Below are 21,648 nucleotides of genomic sequence, written 5' to 3' on the forward strand. Positions count from 1 at the left end.
GAATCCTAGAGGTCCAAGATTCTAGAGTGGCTGTTTGCAAGGGGCAGGAGATTAAAGTTAACTGCTACACTGTATATACTTCTGTGCAAAGAAAAAGGGACAGTATTCAGAATGTCTCTCACGTATAAAAGAGCTGGATGGCAGGATACCTGTGTGGCCCAAGGAACCAGAGGTAGCAAATTATGGGGAAAACGATTGCAACCAAAGGCTGGAAGAGGAAAGGTTTGCAACCAGCTCTGTCTCCTAGCTCTCTGGTATCTGCGTCCAACGGGCAGAGTCTATTTCGTGAAGCATCAAGCACTGAAAAGAAGACTCCTGCTGCTGCAAGTTGACAGGAAGTAACATCCATGAGGGTAAAAATGGCAAGATCAAGGCTTGTCCTAGAAACAATGCCCATAATGGAAAAAAAAAAAAAGTAAGCAGAAGAGAAATGTAAGTCGCAAGTCCAACCCCTGGCCCAGCCTGGCCCAGCCCAAGGAAGGTAGGAGTCAAGGAGACGAAACTAAGAGAAGAGCCTTGGACCACAACACTCTCCACAAGGTACACTCAACAAACTTCACCCTACGCTTTAACCAAGTTACAAAAAGAGCTTCTTAATTCCTCCTTTGGCTCCTTAAAAGCTGCTATAAGTTCACTAATTAGACAGATACGATTTCAGAACAACTGTAATAGTTCAAACTAGATGGCTCTTGCCTTCCTAAGGATATTAATTACATAAGATATATATAGCTCTAAGTATACGATACATAAAATATAATACTGTGTAGGATACAGGTAACTGTTAGTAAATTATATTAATGAACGTCTGTAAGAAATGTTGCAATGATTTCCCTAATGTAAGAGCCTGGGGGAGGTAAATCTGTCTTCTAGGATTTCCTCCCCAGAGCTCAGAAATTTAGGTGTTGTTTTAGCTCTCCTACACTCTCTCCACCCAACCCCGCCCTCCTGTTGGGGATCGGACCTCCCTATTGGCTATCTCATACCTTGAAATTGCCTGCTTTGTGACATCATTCTCCTATATCATATAAGTGATCAGTGAGCGGGAACCAGTGACCTTTGTACTGGACACATGTGCCGTTCAGCTGCAGCCACTCAGACATCCTCTGCTGTTGCCTCCTCATCCCTGGTATCTGCAGTTGATGTTTTCTCTTCTTCTCTGACCATGTCAGGTAAGAAAAGAACTTTTTAAAGTTTTTCGTTAGATTTATTTTGCCCCTAAATTTACTAGTAGATTCAAAATAGCATGGAATAATGAGGGAACGTATTGAACTAGAAGTCTGGAGACCTAATTTCAGTTTTGACTTTGGCATTTACTATCTGTGTGACTCTGGACAAATCATTGACTGTCTCACAAATCCTGATTTTTCCTTACCTGCTACGTTAGGATACTACATTGGTTGATCACTCTGATCCCTGTCTTTTCTAATATTGAGCCTTAAAGGGTACCCATGTAGAAAATGAAATCGGAGACTTCTCAAGAGTGTTTCAACAGAAACACAGAAAAGCCAGGTGACATAGAAAACTAGCAATATATAGCAAGATGTTTCATCTCTAATGGTCTCCCTCCGCTAGTATTTCGACTAGTTGAAAAGAGAAAATAGGGAGAGAGGATGGAGAGTACTGGGCTATATAGGGAGGCACAGAGTAAAACGTAAGGAAGTTTAGGATTGTTTTCATCAGCACAGGCCAACAGGAACCAAGACATAGGAAAAAATATAAGAACGAAGAGGGGAAGCATAGAGGAGCTCTCAAGAAAAACGTAGTTTGCAATGGAATGTTGATGGGAACCAAAGATTTTAAATTAAAGCACAAACAGCATAGAGTGAATTCTGCTCAGAGCAGGGCAAAACAAAGTTCATTGTAGCAAATCCTTATTTTAACAGACTAAGAGGAAAGTAAGGACAGAAGAGGGTATCACCAGGAAAGGCAGCTTACCAGAAAAGTCATACTCAGTGTTTTTTTTTGCTTTTATTGCCTCTGAATACAGTTGGCACTTGACAGTCTTGAATGTAAACATTTTAGAAGTATGTCCTAGAAATCATGCTTCCTATATACAAGAAACCAAAGTGCTTATCTAGGGGTCTGCTTTTCAATGTTTTATTCTTCCTAATTTTTAAACTATGTAGACGTTTTACCAATTAAACACTTTAAATGATATCTTCGAGATTGAATCAGAAGGACTATTTCCTTTGTGTGATATGTAGCTTCTAAGGCAAGGTTGCTTTTCATCTTTACAGTTCTTTCCTTCCTAAAGAAGGAAATGTGCTCTCTTCCTAGAGAGCACATTGATCAACAGCCATCGTTCGTTTTTAGATCCTAGCTACCTAAGAAGAAAAAGAAACAGTCAAGCCCCACATCTCTAATTCCACATTGAGGGAATTCGCTGGCGGTCCAGTGGTTAGGACTCGGTGCTTTCACTGCCAGGGCCACGCGGCGCGACAAAAAAAAAAAAAAAAAATCCACATTTATCTAGAACAATATTGCGGAGTCCTTTCGATATTCTTACATTTGAAAATCTTTTTTAACTGGATTCTAGTGATGATGGTTTTTTTAGGTTTGGGGATGTCATCTTCTTGGATGTTGAAGATGATTATAATCTAAGTTCTAGGATAAATACAAAAACCTTCTTGATACTTTTTAAGCTTCCTTTCTGCTTATTATATATTTCTATTCTTTGAAACATATATTTCTACCAGGCTGAATAGAAACATATATTTCTACCAGGCTGAATATTTCTACCAGGCTGAATATATATTTCTATTCTTTGAAACATATATTTCTACCAGGCTGAATACCTGTTACTTGCTGGGTAAAAATATGAATGAGCACAATAATGAAATTCTTTTACACTTATTATTTTGCTGTCTGCTTTGTACCAGTTTTCATTGAAATACTTGTCTGCATATATTGTGGCTACCTATACATTCACATTGATTGAATTTTGTTGCTCTTTAGGCATTTTTACTGATATATCTTCTCTGTGTGTATGTATTGGCTAGGAATTCATTCAAAATCACCTTCTATCGTGTTTTTGGGTTAACAGTATTCACTAAAATACAGTGGGCAAAATTCACTTTCGTAACATTGCATGTATGGTACAGAATGTCATTTGTTAGTAAACTCATTATGCTCTGATACTTGCCACATACCCCAGTTTTCATAACTATGTATTTCTTTTTCGTTATGTAATATGTTTTTCATGAATTTTCTTTGTCTTTCTAGAACTCATTGTATCTTCCTCCATATAAATCATATACAATATACCAGTTTATTCATGGATTAATTATTACTGCTATTATTATTGGTGGTGGTGTTATCACCACTTTACAGATGAGTAATCTGAAGTAATCAGATAACATTTTTCTTTCCAAAAGCACTTAAGAAATTCACTTTCGGGTAATCATTTTGAGGTAGGATGAGAAACCAGGCTTGAAGAGGGTAAAAATGACTCTTTAAATTTACCAGTTGGACTGAGCTATATGTGAACTCTAGGTAATAGCGTGGGAACTGCACAAGCAAAGTGAGACACTGAAGATCACGATGGTAATAGCCGTACTGTTTTCTAACGTACAAAAAAAAACTGCCTATAGTGTAAGTTCTATTTCTCCTGCTTTCTGGCAGTATCGTGCTCAGAGTAGCGTCCTGGCAAGGAAGTCAGGATACTTAGGTTCTGAAACCTGGTAAGGATACTAACATAATGAGAGAACTTGAACAAGTCAACCCGACCTCTCTGAGCCTCAGTTTCCTTCCTCATGAAATGAGACTGTGAAAATAGAAGTTCTCTAAGGACCTCCTAGTTCTAAAATGCTTCCAGTCTAGGAAACAGCATAGAAGTCAATACTAGTGCAGGCTGAAGGGAAAGATAGGGCAGGGAGAAGGTTGCTTCCAGCCTAGAGAACAATGTCTGAGCCATACCACTTGGGTCTTCTGCCCATCTGTGCCCAACATGGCAGCACAGGCAGTTAATACAGAAGAGTGTAAAACTGCTCAGTCCTTACAACCATCATAACGGTCTGATTTTTGGTTTCTCAGTAAGTATTGACATTAGAGGTGTCCTGATAGCAAGAACCTTAAGATAATGCTGTTCCTCAAACATAGTGAGAATTTATCAATCTCCCTGATGTTTTCATTACCCTCTTGTTCTTACAGAAAATTTCCAAAATCCATTTCTACTTGGAACTCTAAATTCTCTGCAGCACTCTCTTCCTGTGGTGAGCAATGCAACCTCCCTGACAGGAAGTGCCTGCAACTTCTCCAGAGTCTCTGCTCCTGCCGTCAGTTCGGCATCAGCTACCGGTAGGTACCTCCTTCCAGACACAGACACACGTGTAGTGCCTACCTTCACCAACAGTCTAGCATAACTACGTTATCTGGAGTTACTGACCAGAGCCAGATCTCCACTTCAGCTGCTTCCTATCCAGGTGTTCTTGACTGGGACATCACAGGAAGCACTGAAAAGAATTCTTCTTCACTTGGAGACTTTACTCTGGCCATCACTGACCAGCACACAGCTGCTTCCTCCATGTTTATGGCAGCCCAGTATGATAAAACTGCAGACCCCAATAACATGGTCCCTCTATATCCAAAGGTCCCAACGTGATCAAAGCCAAAGACAACAGAGCCATTAAGGTGAATCAGGTGCGGGAAAAGCCAAGTGTCATAAAGGCTCCCTCTGATCAACCCAGAAAGAACAAACATAAAGCTTCTGAGCCTATCAATGCTGCTCCCAAGGCCAAAATCCAGCCAAAGAATCCAGAGTGCCTGATAGCGGGAGAAGTGGCTCTATGCAATGCTGCAGTCAGTGACAGGGCTCCTGTGAACACGGCCAAGGGTTCTAGAGGCAAACCTCAGAAAGCTGCATCCAGGAAGATCAGCAAAACGAAGAGCCACGGGCAGGAAAAGACCAAAAGGACCAGAGGAAGAAAGAAGGCTGAAGAGAATAAGCAGTCAGGGAGCAAAGTCAAGGCAGGAGAGAAGCCAACAATTCCCCAGACGAAGCGAAAGGAACACCAAACTGAGCCTATCCAAGAGAGCTTTAAAAAGCCTCGAACCGCCCTACGCGTGCGCATGCTGGAGGCTGTGCGGGTTTTTCATGCACTGGGGGAGAAGAATGATAAGAGAACTGGGCTCTCCTCCTGTCGGGTCTTGGGAAATTCAAGCAACCCTAAAGACCCCCAGCCACCCCCAGCTATCCAGCCATGGCGGAATACCCCACGTGAGGGTAAGGGCCCTGAGAAAACTCAAGGCGAAGCCCAGAAACCAGACAGCAGTGCTGAAAAAGAGTGTCCCTCTCCATCCCAGTATGAGCTGCTGCCTCCTGGGAAGGTCAAGTTGATACCTCTGCCTTTTTCTGCCTGGGACAAGCCTCAAGCTCGACCTGCTCCTCGGAGGCCACAGTCTCCGGCCTCACATCGGCCTGCTGTTGCTGACTGTGCCCACGCTGCTTCTACTAACTCAGCTCAACCTGCTGCAGTCAGTTCTTCCCAGCCAGCTCCTGCCTCTTTGCCAGGTCCTGCCAAACCAGCTCAGCCAACTGTGACCAACCCAACCCAACCAGGTTGGACCGACCATACCCAGCCTAGTGTCCCTCCACCTGCTGCTCCTAGGCCTGCACCCTACAAAACTTCATCATGCACTTCTCTCCAGCGGGAGCCTGTTCCCCCTGCTGTGACTAAGCACCAGTCCCCAGCCAAGCTCCAAACCCCATTTCTACTCCAAGACTTCAGCAAGAAACCAGTTCCATGGAGGGAACCCAATGTTCCTGAGCCAGTAATGTCAAAGCCCATCGAACTACAGCAGAGGCCCGAGCGGGAGGCCATGAAGAGGCGGGCCCAACAACAACGTGAGAATGCTGCCAAATACACCTCTTTGGGGAAAGTGCAATTTTTCATTGAGAGGCAAAAAGAAATGGAAATTGCTGACTACTACGGATATGTAAAGTAACAGCTGCTAGGATTGTTGGTGCCACCTTGGGGACCAGCTCTTCTTCCATATGTAGATAAGACAGGCATAAATTTATTTATATTGGTATATTTTAAAACAATAAAACTGAATAAAAAAATGTAATAGAATTAATAGATGAGTAATAAACCTTTTGAATTCTGAGATGCTGCTAACTGCGGCGTGTTTTTTTGTTTTGTTTTGTTTTGTTTTTGATGGGGTTGGAATCAAAGCCTGCATGAGAAAGGAAGGACTGAAAGTTGGATGGGAGAATGAAGGAAAGGGGTAAAAACTGAGGAAAGAGGAAGGAACTTGGCCCAGGGCTAGGAAGGCCAAAAGAGATTTATGGATTTATGAAAGGAAGCAGGAGTGAGGATGAAATGGCAGAAGTAAAAAGCAGGGTCAGAGGTCAGGGTTGAAAGAACCAAATTTGAGTAGAGTTGAAGATGACAGAAGGTGACTCTAGGTTTACTAGGAGAAATAGAAAAAGTCTCTTGGGGAGGTTGGCCTTAAGTCTCACGACCACCAGATAGGTATTTAAGAAAACAAGAGGTTCAGGACACATCTCTGAAAGGTTTGAGTTGCCTTATCCAGGCGTGATTATAGTGGGGGGATAGGGAAATCTACCAGAGAGGTGGCTAGGGCTCAGAGTTATCCTAGGGGCAGCTGACGACAGGGGCAGAGCCAAGGGAGCTGCTGCATCAGGAGGCCCACGAATAGGGCCTGGTATGTAAATCACCGTGTACTCAACACCTGAGCACCAGGGCAGCTAAGGCACTATTCAGTTAATCCTGGCAATGACAGGCAAGGCCAGTATTCCTGTGCCACTTCACTTAGAGAGGTGAATATAATCATCAAAATCTAGACGGGACAAATTACCTGGTTTCTTTAAAAATAAAATTCAAGGAGGATAAAAAAAAGTGAGAGAGACATGGAGGGAGAACCTAGAGATTAAATAAGACTTCAGAGACCTAACCATCAACGGCAAAGTGTGGACCTTATTTGGATCTAACTCAAAATTCTTAAAAACAATTTTTTATGACATTTAGGAGATAACTGCAAATTTGAGCACTCACTGGGTATTTACTATTAAAAAATGATATTAAGGAATAAAAGTCCTATATTTTAAAGATACGTACCAAAAATATATAGCTGGGGCTTCCCTGGTGGCGCAGTGGTTGAGAATCTGCCTGCCAATGCAGGGGACACGGGTTGGAGATCTGGTCTGGGAAGGTCCCACATGCCGCGGAGCAACTAGGCCCGCGAGCCACAACTAGTGAGCCTGCGCGTCTAGAGCCTGTGCTCCACAACAAGAGAGGCCGCGATAGTGAGAGGCCCGCGCACCGCGATGAAGAGTGGCCCCAGCTTGCCGCCACTAGAGAAAGCCCTCGTACATAGACGATGATCCAACACAGAAAAAAAATTAATTAATTAAAAAAATATATATAGGTGTAATTACATGTTCTCTTGGAGCTGCTTCAAGATAATGTGGAATGGGGTGAAACAGGTGGGGGTATAGATAAAACATGACAGCCATCAGTTGGTAAATATTAAAGCTGGATGAGTTCATGGGTATACAAGGAACACTCACAGTATTTTTATACTTTTGTACATGTTTAAAATTTGTGATAATCGTTTAAAGACAAGACGACACTGCAGAAAACAGTTTGGCAGTTTCTCAAAGATTAAACGTAGAGCTACCGTATGATCCAACAACTCTGCTACTACCTACACTGCACATCTAAAAGAACTGAAAGCAGGGATTTGAGCAAATATTTGTACACCAACGATCACAGCAGCATGATTCACAATAGCTACAAGGTGGAAACAACCCAAGTGTCAATCACCCGATGAATAACAAAATATGGTATATACACACAGTGGGATTCATTAAGCCAAAAAAGGAATGGCATTTCATTACATGCTATAACACGGATGAACCTTGAAAACACTACGTTTAGTGAAATAAGCCAGCCATAGAAGGATAAATATAGTAGATTCCACTTACACGTGGTACCTAGGATAGGCAAATTCATAGAGACAGAAAATAGAATAGAGGTTTCTAAGGGCCGGTGGGAGGGATAATGGGGTTGTTACTCTTTGATGGTTACAGAGTTTTTGTTGAGGATGATGAAAAGGTTTTGGTTATAGACAGTGGTGATAGTTACACAACACTGTGACTGTAGTTAGTGCCACTGAACTGCATATTTATAAACGGTTAAAATAAATATGATTTATGTATATTTTACCACAATGAAAAAAAGAGGAACAACTGAGTTGAAATTTCAATTCTTCCTTGTCCGAGAGTCAGTTTCATCGTCCGTAAAATTAGTAATTGTAGTTGTCTACCCTCTGAGCTTAGTGCAGAGTAAGCACTCAGTAGGAGGTATCAGTACTACTTCCACTTCAACAGCAAAGGATTGTTGTGAAGATTCACAAAGTCAATGGATATGAAAGAACTTTCTAAAGGGCAAACCGCTGTACAAATATTAACAAACATTAGGTGTTACTGTCTCCCAAGGCCATGGAACAGGTCAGAAGAAGGGTAATTCTTTTGCACTGGTATGTCCTACATGGGCCAAGAGAATATATGGATTTCTGTACTATATCAGAAGGTATTAGGAAAAGAAAGCATAAAACCTAGAGAACAACTGTCTTTTACCCCGATGCTTAAACATGCTCAGGCAACTGCTTAACATAAATGCCAAAGACATAACGGACATACCTTGCTTTCCTTTTAGGCTACTACTATTCTTACTAAAAATTTACTGCATTTTCAACATACAGAACATGGAAGCTTATAGCACTTCTTAAGCATATCTAGAGCCTACTGCCAAATATTACAGTTCAATTCATATCTTTAATCTCATTTTGAAACAGCAATTACAAATGTGTATTTAAGGAAACCACTAGCTTCCCTTTTGGAACCCATGAAAGAAGGCCAGGATTCACCTTAGCATAAGATGATAACTACTGAACTACTATGAATTATCAGAGTATCAGAAAGAAGGTCATTTTCAATTACGGGTTCCATTTACCTCTGGCTTATAATAGCGGCGAGTCAATAATCAGCCCAAGTTCTTCGTTGTGTTCTTGGAGTTTGTTAAAAAAGATCCAAGGGGGAGAAACATTCTTCTGGAGCAAGATTCTTGTCAAATCTCTGTCAGAAAGAATAAAATAGAAAGAACATGCGTTTAAAATCCTTTATTATATTATCCATTTATTCAAACCCTGTGATGCTAACATATGAGACTCAAAGTAAAGTCTCTTTCTCTGGAGTTTACAAGCGGTATTACGATCCTTTCTTCCGGAGAGACAGATGGCAGAAAATAAGCTCACTTCTATATAGTTATTTCTATCTTTGTTTATTTCACGTTGGTCTCCTAACCTGACTGTAAACTCCCAGAAGGCAGGGACCACATCAATTTTGCCTACCGCTGTATTGCCAGCTCCAAGCAGTTTTTTGCATTCATGGTACAAGTAACTGACTATTTCTTTATTTCTAGTATAGTCATCCCCAAACATTTACATACTGAGATACATATTACTTTCTTATAAATTACGTTATTCTTTATTTAGAGTTAGGGCATTCCATTGGTTTTTTTTAATTAATTAAGTAGAAAAGTAGGTTGTATTTATCTATGAATTCCATTTCTGGATAGCAAAAGAGGTAGTAGAAATTATTTGCTATAAAAAGGGAAAATGGAGTACGACGGGGTTGAGAGCCAGGGCTCTATATGGTGAACTCAGATTTCTTGAAGAATATGGTATTAACTTTTGCTTACCTTTTTTAAAGGAACTTTGACAGCAATGAAACGCGTCCCAGGCATCCGCTGTTCAACTGGGAGACAGTCTTCCCACCTGTTAATATATTTTTTGTTAGGCAAATTTTATGTTAGGCTGTCTCCCTGCATAGGATGAATGCGCCTTGAAAATGGAAATCATATCCCTCTATGGTAGGTCCCTCTTCTTTCTGCTTTGCATTTTGCTGCTCCACTTATTCAACCCCACCTAGTAATAACCTATACTTCCCTTGTTCCTGTTCTCCCATCTTGAAAACAGATAAAAGGCAACAAAACAATGCAACGGTCTCAACAAATCAGGGATATCTAAAACCAGAGATGGCCAGAACTTCTGTATCCCTGATAGAACCTAGCCCACTGTTGACTACTAAGGTATCATATCATTAATACATGCGTGTTGACTGAAATAGTTTACACTCAATTCTTCCACTTCATAATTTACTTTTAGTCCTCATACAAAACCTGAAAATAAAATTCCTTAATGCTAGGAATCACAGTGAAAAATAATATCTGAACTGACTTCTGTAAGATGAGTTAGAACTAAGGTTAATTCAGTGTATCTGAAGCACAGAAAGTGAGGGCAATAGTGGCACAAGATGGGGCTAGAGAAGCAGAGAGGATTCTAGACCACGCAGAGTCTTAAAGGCCAACAGTTTGTTTTCTACTCTCAAAACAATGCTTTTGAGCGATGTCTATGAGCAATGTTCCAACCTGCTTTTAAGGTTTCTTGTGTGCAGAATGGATTGGAAGGAAACAAGAAATATGGACACTACTTAGGACCTAATTGCAGCACACAGGAAGTTCAGTATTAGGATGTTGAGGAAGAGGTGATAGATTCAGAAGAAATTCAGGAGATAAACTGAAGCGGGCTTAATGGGGTATGAGATGGAGGAAAGGAAGCTCTTAGGGAATTAAAGCGTTTACTGCACACATGAGCAAAGTCTCACAATTAATCATCTGAACGTACAGAGGTAGATCTCTCAAATGACACCGGTTAGGAAGCAACAGTACGCCCTTTATCATGGCAAGAGACAACGCAAATCAACTGTCTCGATGGAAAATTCGGCAGTACCCGTGCGTTTCTTCACTCAAACTTAGTTCCAGGTCCTCTTACTCACATTTTCTGTGCCAAAACAACACAGCTTGAGGAATTGAAGGGGATTCCACTTTGGTAATTAAGAAGTGTCCCCAACACTGACAGTCCCATCTTAAAAAGCAGTCCCTCTGCATTTTACCCGAGGAGCCATGGCCAGAGCCTCCCTTGTAAAACGATGGGGAGAAATCAGAACATCACACACTGTCCCTTTCAGCTACTGTGAACTGAACCGCGAGACGACCAATACCCCCTAGCACAGCGCGGACGGGGCAGCCCGCGGGGGCAACAGTCACAGGAGACAGCACAGGAGACGAAGCCCAGGCCCAGGGGCTCTGGGCTCCACCGGCAACGCCCAGGGGCCAAGGCGTTATTACCTTTCCGGGATGTGCTTTCCGCCCTTCCTCCTGGCCGATGAACGTCCGGAAAAACCGCGACGCTGACCCCGGCGCCCACGGGCATGATGCCACTGGCTCATGTGACCCCCAAGGTGCCGCCCACCCAACGCCAAGAGTGCCAAAGTCGCCAGCCCGGCTCCCCCGGTGCCACCACAAGGCCCCGAAACACAAGCACCTAGGCACAAGCCCACGCAGCTCGCGCACCTCCTTCTCCTGCGCATGCGCCACCGCCCGCCCAGATGACGTCCACACGCCCAAACGCTTCATTCATAGAGGAGTATGACGCCTGCAATTCCCTCCTTAGCCGGAAGATGGTAGCAGAGGTCCACTAGTTCGTGGTGTGTGCACCCTTCAGAACTCCAATCACATGGGACATGGAAAGCTGTCCCACTCTCCCAGTATCTTGTGTGGTTCTTTCAGATATTTCCCAAGTGCTTTACATTCACACTTGTTGTATCTTGTATGTAAGTATTTCTACGTAATGGAGATCCTGTATTTTATAGAAGAGCTGGATACTAGACATAGTCTACAATCTGTCTTGGATAGTGAGTTTCCCAGTCAATTTTTGCGTACATCCATCCCATTCTCTTTAATAGCTGCGTCACATTACATAATTTACACGGCCAGTCCGATACTGATGGACTTTTAGTTGTTTTCAGTTTGGGGGTATTTTGTTTGTTTGTTTGTTTGTTTTTGTCCTCTGTTATAGATAGGCTGCAATGTGAGCCTCTTTATACATGTGTATAGCTATATGTAAATTTCTAGACATAGAATTTCTGGAATGAAAGAGATGCAAACTTAAAATATTGAAAGGTTTTCAATCAATCTAATCTGCCTAATCAACCTTCAAAAATACTCTATCAACTTACACTCCACTCACAGTGAAACATTTATTGGGTTTCTATTATGTGCCTGGTATCATGCTGGAGGTTGACAGTATGTATTTATCTTTTACACAATTGCAAAAAATGCCTGAGAGAGGTAATAGTGGAGCTCAAGTAGAACATTTCCTCACAGTATCAGGCATAGGGATCTGTAACTGTTAGAAAAATTATGAATCCTGCCCCAAGTGGAACAGCAAAGAACAGCATGTACTACAGTAGGTCTGAGGGTATAATAGCATAGTAAATTCCATTGTTATTTATAATAACAAATGTTTTTTTTTAGTTTTACCTTTTAGTTTCTAATTTCTTTTGTTTTAACATCTTTATTGGAGCATAACTGCTGTACAATGGTGTGTTGGTTTCTGCTTTATAACAAAGTGAATCAGTTATACATATACATATGTTCCCATATCTCTTCCCTCTTGCGTCTCCCTCTCTCCCACCCTCCATATCACACCGTTCTAGGTAGTCACAAACCACTTAGCTGAACTGCCTGTGCTATGCGGCTACTTCCCAGTAGCTATCTGTTTTACGTTTGGTAGTTTATATATGTCCATGACACTCTCTCACTTTGTCACACCTTATCCTTCCCCCTCCCCATATTCTCAAGTCTATGCTCTAGTAGGTATGTGTCTTTATTCCTGTCTTACCCCTAGGTTCTTCATGACCTTTTCTTTTTTTCTCTTAGATTCCATATATATGTTTTAGCATATGGTATTTGTCTTTCTCTTTCTGACTTACTTCACTCTGTATGACAGACTCTTGGTCCATCCACCACACTACAAATAACTCACTTTCGTTTCTTTTTATGGCTGAGTAATATTCCATTGTATATATGTGCCACATCTTCCTTATCCATTCATCTGTTGATGGACACTTATGTTGCTTCCATGTCCTGGCTATTGTAAATAGAGCTTCAATGAACATTTTGGTACATGACTCTTTTTGAATTATGGGTTTCTCAGGGTATATGCCCAGTAGTGGGATTGCTGGGTCGTAAGGTCTTTCTATTTGTAGTTTTTTAAGGAACCTCCATACTGTTCTCCATAGTGGCTGTATCAATTTACATTCCCACCAACAGTGCAAGAGGGTTCCCTTTTCTCCACACCCTCTCCAGCATTTATTGTTTGTAGATATTTTGATGATGGCCATTCTGACTGGTGTGAGATGATATCTCATTGTAGTTTTGATTTGCATTTCTCTAATGATTAATGATGTTGAGCATTCTTTCATGTGTTTGTTGGCAATCTGTATATCTTCTTTGGAGAAATGTCTATTTAGCTCTTCTGCCCATTTTTGGATTGCGTTGTTTGTTGTTTTGCTATTGAGCTGCATGAGCTGCTTGTAAATTTTGCAGATGAATCCTTTGTCAGTTGCTTCATTTGCAAATATTTTCTCCCATTCTGAGGGTTGTCTTTTGGTCTTATTTATTGTTTCCTTTGCTCTGCAAAGCTTTGAAATTTCATTAGGTCCCATTTGTTTATTTTTGTTTTTATTTCCATTATTCTAGGAGGTGGGTCACAAAGGATCTTGCTGTGATTTATGTCATAGAGTGTTCTGCCTATGTTTTCCTCTGTGACTTTGATATTGTCTGGCCTTACATTTAGGTCTTTAATCCATTTTGAGTTTATTTTTGTGTATGGTGTTCGGGAGTGTTCTAATTTCATACTTTTACATGTACCTGTCCAGTTTTCCCAGCACCAATTATTGAAGAGGATGTCCTTTCTCCACTGTATATTCTTGCCTCCTTTATCAAAGGTAAGGTGACCGTATGTGTGTGGCTTTATCTCTGGACTTTCTATCCTGTTCCATTGATCTATATTTCTGTTTTTGTGCCAGTACCATAGTGTCTTGATTACTGTGGCTTTGTAATATAGTCTGAAGTCAGGAAGCCTGATTCCTCAAGCCTCATTTTTCATTCTCAAGATTGCTTTGGCTATTTTGGGTCTTTTGTATTTCCATACCAATTGTGAAATTTTTTGTTCTAGTTCTGTGAAAAATGCAGTGGTAGTTTGACAGGGATTGCATTGAATCTGTAGATTGCTTTGGGTAGTAGAGTCATTTTCACAATGTTGATTCTTCCAATCCACGAACATGGTATATCTCTCCATCTAACTGTATCATCTTTAATTTCTTTCATCAGTGTCTTATAATTTTCTGCATACAGGTCTTTTGTCTCCTTAGGTAGGTTTATTCCTAGATATTTTATTCTTTTTGTTGCAATGGTAAGTGAGAGTGTTTTCTTAATTTCACTTTCAGATTTCTCATCACTAGTGTATATGAATTCCAGAGATTTCTGTGCATTAATTTTGTATCCTACTACTTCACCAAATTCATTGATTAGCTTTAGTAGTTTTCTGGTAGCATCTTTAGGATTCTCTATGTATAGTATCATGTCATCTGCAAACAGTGACAGCTTTAATTCTTTTTTTCCGATTTGGATTCCTTTTATTTCTTTTCCTTCTCTGATTGCTGTGGCTAAAACTTCCAAAACTATGTTGAATAAGAGTGGTGAGAGTGAGCAACCTTGTCTTGTTCCTGATCTTAGTGGAAATGCTTTCACTTTTTCACCATTGAGGATGATGTTGCCTGTGGGTCTGTCATATATGGCCTTTATTATGTTGAGGAAAGTTCCTCTATGCCTACTTTCTGCAGGGTTTTTATCATAAATGGGTGTTGAACTTAGTCAAAAGCTTTCTCTGCATCTATTGAGATGATCATATGGTTTTTCTCCTTCAATTTGTTAATATGGTATATCATGTTGATTGATTTGCGTATATGGAAGAATCCTTGCATTCCTGGAATAAACCCCACTTGATCATGGTGTATGATCGTTTTAATGTGCTGTTGGATTCTGTTTGCTACTATTTTGTTGAGGATGTTTGCATCTATGTTCATCAGTGATATTGGCCTGTAGTTTTTTCTTTGTGACACCTTTGTCTGCTTTTGGTATCAGGGTGATGGTGGCCTCGTAGAATGGGTTTGGGAGTGTTCCTCCCTCTGCTATATTTTGGAAGAGTTTGAGAAGGATAGGTGTTAGCTCTTCTCTAAATGTTTGATAGAATTCGCCTGTGAAGCCATCTGGTCCTGGGCTTTTGTTTCTTGGAAGATTTTTTTTTTTGCAGTACGCAGGCCTCTCACTGCTGTGGCCTCTCTCATTGCACAGCATAGGCTCCAGTGGCCATGGCTCACGGACCCAGCCGCTCCACGGCATGCAGGATCCTCCCGGACAGGGACAAGAACCCTTGTCCCCTGCATCGGCAGGTGGACTCTCAACCACTGCGCCACCAGGGAAGCCCTGTTGGAAGATTTTTAATCACACTTTCAATTTCAGCGTTTGTGATTGGTCTGTTCATATTTTCTATTTCTTCCTGGTTCAGTCTCGGCAGGTTGTGCATTTCTAAGAATTTGTCCATTTCTTCCAGGTTGTCCATTTTATTGGCAAAGAGTTGCTTGTAGTAATCTCTCATGATCCTTTGTATTTCTGCAGTGTCAGTTGTTACTTCTCCTTTTTCATTTCTAATTCTATTGATTTGGGTCTTCTCCCTTTTTTTCTTGATGAGTCTGGCTAATGGTTTATCAATTTTGTTTATCTTCTCAAAGAACCAGCTTTTAGTTTTATTCATCTTTGCTATCATTTCCTTCATTTCTTTTCATTTATTTCTGATCTGATCTTTATGATTTCTTTCCTTCTGCTAACTTTGGGGTTTTTTGTTCTTCTTTCTCTAATTGCTTTAGGTGCAACGTTAGGTTGTTTATTTGAGATGCTGCCTGAACCTTCGGGTAGGATTGTACTGCTATAAACTTCCCTCTTAGAACTGCTTTTGCTGCATCCCATAGGTTTTGGGTCATTGTGTCTCCATTGTCATTTGTTTCTAGGTATTTTTTGATTTCCTCTTTGATTTCTTCAGTGATCACTTCGTTATTAAGTAGTGTATTTTTTAGCCTCCATGTGTTTGTATTTTTTACAGATCTTTTCCTGTAATTGATATCTAGTCTCATGGCATTGTGGTCGGAAAAGATACTTGATACAATTTCAATTTTCTTAAATTTACCAAGGCTAGATTTGTAACCCAAGATATGATCTATTCTGGAGAATGTTCCATCAGCACTTGAGAAAAATGTGTATTCTGTTGGTTTTGGATGGAATGTCCTATAAATTTCAATTAAGTCCATCTTGTTTAATGTATCATTTAACCCTTGTATTTCCTTATTTATTTCATTTTGGATGATCTGTCCATTGGTGAAAGTGGGGTGTTAAAGTCCCCTACTATGATTGTGTTACTGTTGATCTCCTCTTTTATGGCTGTTAGTATTTGCCTTATATATTGAGGTGCTCCTATGTTGGGTGCATAAATATTTACAACTGTTATATCTTCTTCTTGGATCGATCCCTTGATCATTATGTAGTGTCCTTCTTTTCTCTTGTAATAGTTTTTATTTTAAAGTCTATTCTGTCTGATATGAGAATTGCTACACTAACTTTCTTCTGATTTCAATTTGCATGGAATGTCTTTTTCTATCCCCTCACTTTCAGTCTGTATGTGTCGCTAGGTCTGAAATGGGTCTTTTGTAGGCAGGATATATACGGGTCTTGTTTTTGTATACATTCAGCCAGTCTGTGTCTTTTGGTGGGAGCATTTAATCCATTTAAGGTAATTATCGATATGTATGTTCCTATTCCCATTTTCTTAATTGTTTTGGGTTTGTTATTGTAGGTCTTTCCCTTCTCTTGTGTTTCTTGCCTAGAGAAGTTCCTTTAGCATTTGTTGTAAAGCAGGTTTAGTGGTGCTGAACTCTCTCAGCTTTTTTTTTTTTGTCGCTGCTTGCTTCTAGGGGCTCCGCTGAACCACCTCCCCCTGAGGTAGGTAACTGAGAATGAAAGGAAGAGCGCTCAACATGCCAAAGGGAAGTAGCAGAGAGCTTTCTGAAGCAGAGAGCCTACCTGCAGTGCCAGGGGAAGGGCCTTGTGCTCCAGGGGCGTGAAAAATGGTGATGTTGCAGAAGGAAAAACTTGCACTTTGCGTGGAAGCCTGGCAGTGCTCAGGGGAGTGTTTACGAGGGCAGCTCTCAGGGCGAACGTTGACCGTTTACTGGAAGCGTTTGGAAGGCGGAGGCTTTAGTGTTACCTGTTTAGACCGGTTCCTCTTCCATGAGGAGTAGCGCTTGCTTCCTGGGTACTGCAGGCAGAGTCTAGTGGCAGAGCCCTTTCCTTAAGGTGAAGGATCAAGTGGAAGTCAAGTGCGTGGTGAGCCCTGTTAAAGCGACCGCCGTGCAAATTAAGAAGGGGCATGCCCTTGAAACATGCCCTCGTGTCAGCGCACATGGTGGATTCATCTAGAGTGAAGGCTGTGTGAAACATGTGTCGCCCTAGCTTCTCTCTGTAGACCATGGGTGAGTCCCATGTGTGCCAGACCTCAGAAATGTCACCCATTGTATCGATTCGGCTTTTCAAACTCCTTGGTCTCTTTTGGAATAAGGCTACAGTCCCTCTGGAAGGCCTATGCCGCAACAGTTTCCGCACGTTAATTTACAGCTGCCTTCAGGTAAGGGAGCCAACGGTGAGTTGCCTAGAAAGCGTTGCCACTGCCTAAACTGATCCGTATTCCGGCCAGAAACACTTTCGTCTTGTCAAACTGAGGCAAAAGGAATTCCGCCTATGTTGTACTCTCTGGCCAAGAGTACACACCAGAGGGCGCAGTGTGTTAGAATGGTTGCAGAGCTCTGCCTTAATCCTCTTCCTCTTCAGCCGAATGATGAGAAGCGCTCAGCTTAGTATCCTAGTGTGACTAGAGTCGATTGCCTTTAAGTTTGTTTGAGAGGCTGGTGTCCTACTGCTACAACATACATGCGTTTTCCCAGGCACAAGGAGGCTGGTTTAGAGGACATCGACCTCCGTGGAGATGGACGTTCGCACTTGGATCCACGCGAGGAGTGTTTTCAGCATAGGGCTTTGGTCGCTGCTGCTTCTAGGGCCTGAAGTGAACACCCTCCGCCTCGTGGTATTGAACTGAGAAAAATGAGGAAATAGCCTTCAACCTGCCCAAAGGGAAGCAGCTTAGTTTTTGCAGCAGATAGCCTTTCTTCGATGACATGTGAAGGCCTTTCTGTACCTGCCAGCTGAGAAAAAGGTATTATTATTACAGAAGGAGAAATTCGCACTCTTCCTGGATCCCTGGGGTTGCTCAGAGTAGTTTTGCCAAGGGCAGCTTTAATTGCAAACGTGGACCGCTGAGTATAAGAGTATGGAAGCAAGAGACTTTAGTGTTACCTGCTGATACCCGTCTGTCCTACCCGACACTACGGCTTGCATACACTCTATTGCAGAGAAGGTCTAGGGAGCAGCACTCTATCCTTTGGGGGATGACCATGTGGAAGTCAAGTACCGGGGGCGCTCTGTTAACTCGACAGTCCAAGCAAGATGTGAAGAGCCACTTGAAAACTGCACTCATCTCCGTGTACCCGGTAGAAGCAACTGCTCTGTGAAATTTGTATCCTGCGAGCTGCTCTCCTTAGGTCATGGGTGATTCGGAGGTGTGCTCGCTTTTAGAAATTTCACACACTGTATTGATTCGGCATGTGAGACTCCTCAGTCACAACAACACAGGCTACTATTCGCCCGGCAAGCTGGCACTACGACGGTCTCCTCTCATTAGTTTATAGCTGCCTTCAGGTAGGAGGTGCAAGCCTGAGTTTGCTAGACAGTGTTTCCTCTATGTAAAAAGGCCCGTTTCTGGAGCAGTAAACATTGTTGTCCTGTCACATGGAGACGAACAGGATTTCGCTCACGGTGTACTGTCTCTGTCATGGAGTCCCCACCAGAGGAAGCTGGGTGGGTGGGTGAAAAGTTGCAGAGCTCTGAAATACACTTCGCCTTCAGCCGAAAGACGAGAAGCGCTCAGTTTACTTTCCTAGGGTGAGTAGAGGCGAATTCCTTTAGTTTGCATGAAAGGCTGGTATCCAACTGGTAAAATATATGTGAGATTTCCTAGCCAGAAGGAGGACGGTTGAGAAGACCACGGCCTCAGTGGAGAGGGACTTTGTGCTTGGCCTCAAGCAAGGAGAGCTTCAGGTATAGGGCTTTGGTCGCTGCTGGTTTTATAGCTTAAGCTGAACACCCTCCTCCCTGTGGAAGTTAACTGAGAAGGACAGGAAAAAGCATTCCAGCTGCCAAGGAGAAGGACTTTTCTTCCTGAGGCAGAAAGCCTGTTTGCAATGCCATGGGAGGGGCCTTGCTTCCTGGTGGGTGAGAAAAAGGTAATGTTACAGAAGGAGAAATTGCCACTCTCTGTGGAGCCCTGGCGTTGCTCAGAGTTTTGCTGAGGGCAGCTTTCATTGGGAACGGTGACCACTGGTGGAATCATTTGAAAGGCCGAGTCTTTAGTGTTACCTGGAGAGACCTGTCTCTCTTACACAGAGAGTAGGGCTTGCTTCCTGGGGACTGCAGGGAATTCTACGTGCCGAGCCCTCTCCTTAGGTGGATGATCTAATGGAAGTCAAGTGCGCCGGGCGCCCTTAAGGGCACAACCAAGCATATTAACAAGAGGCACTTGAAACCTGCACTCACCTCAGTGAGCACAGTTAGCATGGCCGACAGTGAAGGATGTGTAAAATGTGCATCCTACGAGCTGCTCTCCGAAGGCCATGGGGGAGTCTGACGCATGCTACGTCTCAGAATCTTCACACATTGGGTTGAATCGGCTTTGGAATCTCTTCATTCACTTTGAATAAGGCTAAAATTCCACTGGCAATGCTACATTACAACGGTTTCCTCACGTTACTTTATACCTGCCTTCAAGAAGGTGAGGCAAAGGTGAGTGGGCTAGTTTGGACCCATGAAATGGGTAGCACGCAGTATTGCTTTAAAGGGTCTGCATTTGCTCACCCATCCTCACCAATCCCCTCAGCCCCAAGTGTCCAGCTTTATGTCTCATCCAGCTGTGGGTGTAGATGTGGTCAATCCAGGGTGCATCACAGCCCCTGAATGAATGTTGTAAGAATTTCTCTCTCTTTCGCTCTGTTTGTGTTTTGTTTTTGAAATTTATTTTTATAATGGGGTTTAGCTGATTTTCACTTCTGCGTTTATGCTGCTCTACACACACTTGATTCACTTACAATGAGATATCAATCCATAACCTTCAAGATTCTTTGTAGTCAGTTATATTCTTCTGCGGTGAAGAGGGGGTGTTGAGTCCAGTTAATTGAGCAGGGCGTACGTCTTGTCTATCAAGTATTTGGTTTATGGAACGGTATTCGTGCTAATTTCAAACTCTGGTTTTATGCATCACCCCACCTCACCTTTCCCCTTAAGCAGGCATAAGTGTGTTTTCTAAATGTGTGACTCTCTTCTGCTTTGTAATTTAGTTCATGTGTAGCCATGTTTACATTCCCTCTATAAGTGATATGATATGTTTCCTTTTCTGTGTGACTTATTTCACTTAGAATCATCGTACCAAAATCCACTCATTATGCTGCTACTAGCCTTATGACTGATTTCATGTGTGAGTGATATTCCATTGTACATATGTACCATAACCTCTTTATTCATTTTTCTCTTTCCTGGGATATTTAAGGTGTACCGAAGTCGGGGTTCTTGTAAACAGAGCAGCCCTAAACTTTAGGGTGGCTTTGTCTTGTTGATTTTTACTTTTCCCAGGATATACACCCATGAGTGGAAGGGCCTTATGCTCTAGCTGTGTTATTTAGATATTTTAGGAAATACCATACACTTCTCCAGAGTGGCTGTTGGCAATTTACATCCCGTGCATCAGCGTAACAAGACTCCCTGTTCTCTGTGGCCTGTCCTGCCTTTCTGGTTTTTACACTTTTTTCGGACGGCCCTTTTCACCAAGGGAAGTGAGACTTCTTTGTAGTGCGGATTTGTGTTGCCAGCTTGCTTGGTTGGCCAAAAAGGGCCTATGCTTTAGGATAAAACGCATACGCCCTTTTTGGCCAACTGCATCATTGTCGAAGTTCTGCCGCTTTTCATGTGCTTTAAAGGCGACTCCAATCTACCTCTTGAAATCTGTTTTCTGCAATTCTGCCTTGCTTTCAAATCCTCTTTGTTGCCTTACCTCAATATATTTTTGGAAGATTGTTGTTCTTTATAACTCTGCAGGTTTGTGAATTGCAGTGCCCCTGAGCTCCATTTTTCATCTCTTTTTTGTGAGCTGGCCGCAAACCCGCAGGATTGATTCAGGCCCTATTGTGGTTCCGGGGCTGGGGGTAGGCTGAGATTTTGGTTAATTCTTCTTCTTGATGGGAAATTAGAGTGACATGTTCCTGTCCAAACACCTACAGATAGTCTCTCATTGGTTACCCCTCTTCCCTTTCATCCTCCGCACAAATTGCAAACTGTGCGAAACAAGAGGTTAAAGGCTCTGACTCTCTAAGTGGGGAGATTGTTAGTAAAGCAGCTGGAATTCCGAACCCGAGCACCAGGAGATGAAAAATGAGGTGTGCTTTAGAAACCTTTCCCGATCACACGATGTCCCATCCTTTGGGTTTCCCATGCATGTTTTAGCTGTAGG

General features: G+C 42.2%; 1 protein-coding gene and 1 pseudogene across 2 annotated transcripts; one reads left to right on the plus strand and one right to left on the minus strand.

Moving 5' to 3' along the window:
- Window positions 1-1,069: 1,069 nt before the first annotated feature.
- LOC307185523 (uncharacterized protein C2orf78-like) lies at window positions 1,070-5,971 on the plus strand (annotated as a pseudogene). Its single transcript has 3 exons — window positions 1,070-1,169; window positions 4,150-4,211; window positions 4,301-5,971. The product of its transcript is annotated as an uncharacterized protein C2orf78-like (transcript).
- Window positions 5,972-6,705: 734 nt separating this feature from the next.
- On the minus strand, window positions 6,706-11,455 carry LOC307185524 (RNA/RNP complex-1-interacting phosphatase-like; the record flags this gene model as incomplete). Its single annotated transcript, XM_079919830.1, has 3 exons — window positions 6,706-9,100; window positions 9,726-9,801; window positions 11,214-11,455. The coding sequence occupies 3 exons, from the start codon at window positions 11,453-11,455 to the stop codon at window positions 9,044-9,046; spliced, it is 375 nt and encodes a 124-aa protein (XP_079775956.1). The 3' UTR covers window positions 6,706-9,043.
- Window positions 11,456-21,648: the final 10,193 nt, after the last annotated feature.

This window comes from Stenella coeruleoalba (genome assembly GCF_951394435.1).
Source record: "Stenella coeruleoalba genome assembly, chromosome: 4".
NCBI lineage: Eukaryota > Metazoa > Chordata > Mammalia > Artiodactyla > Delphinidae > Stenella > Stenella coeruleoalba.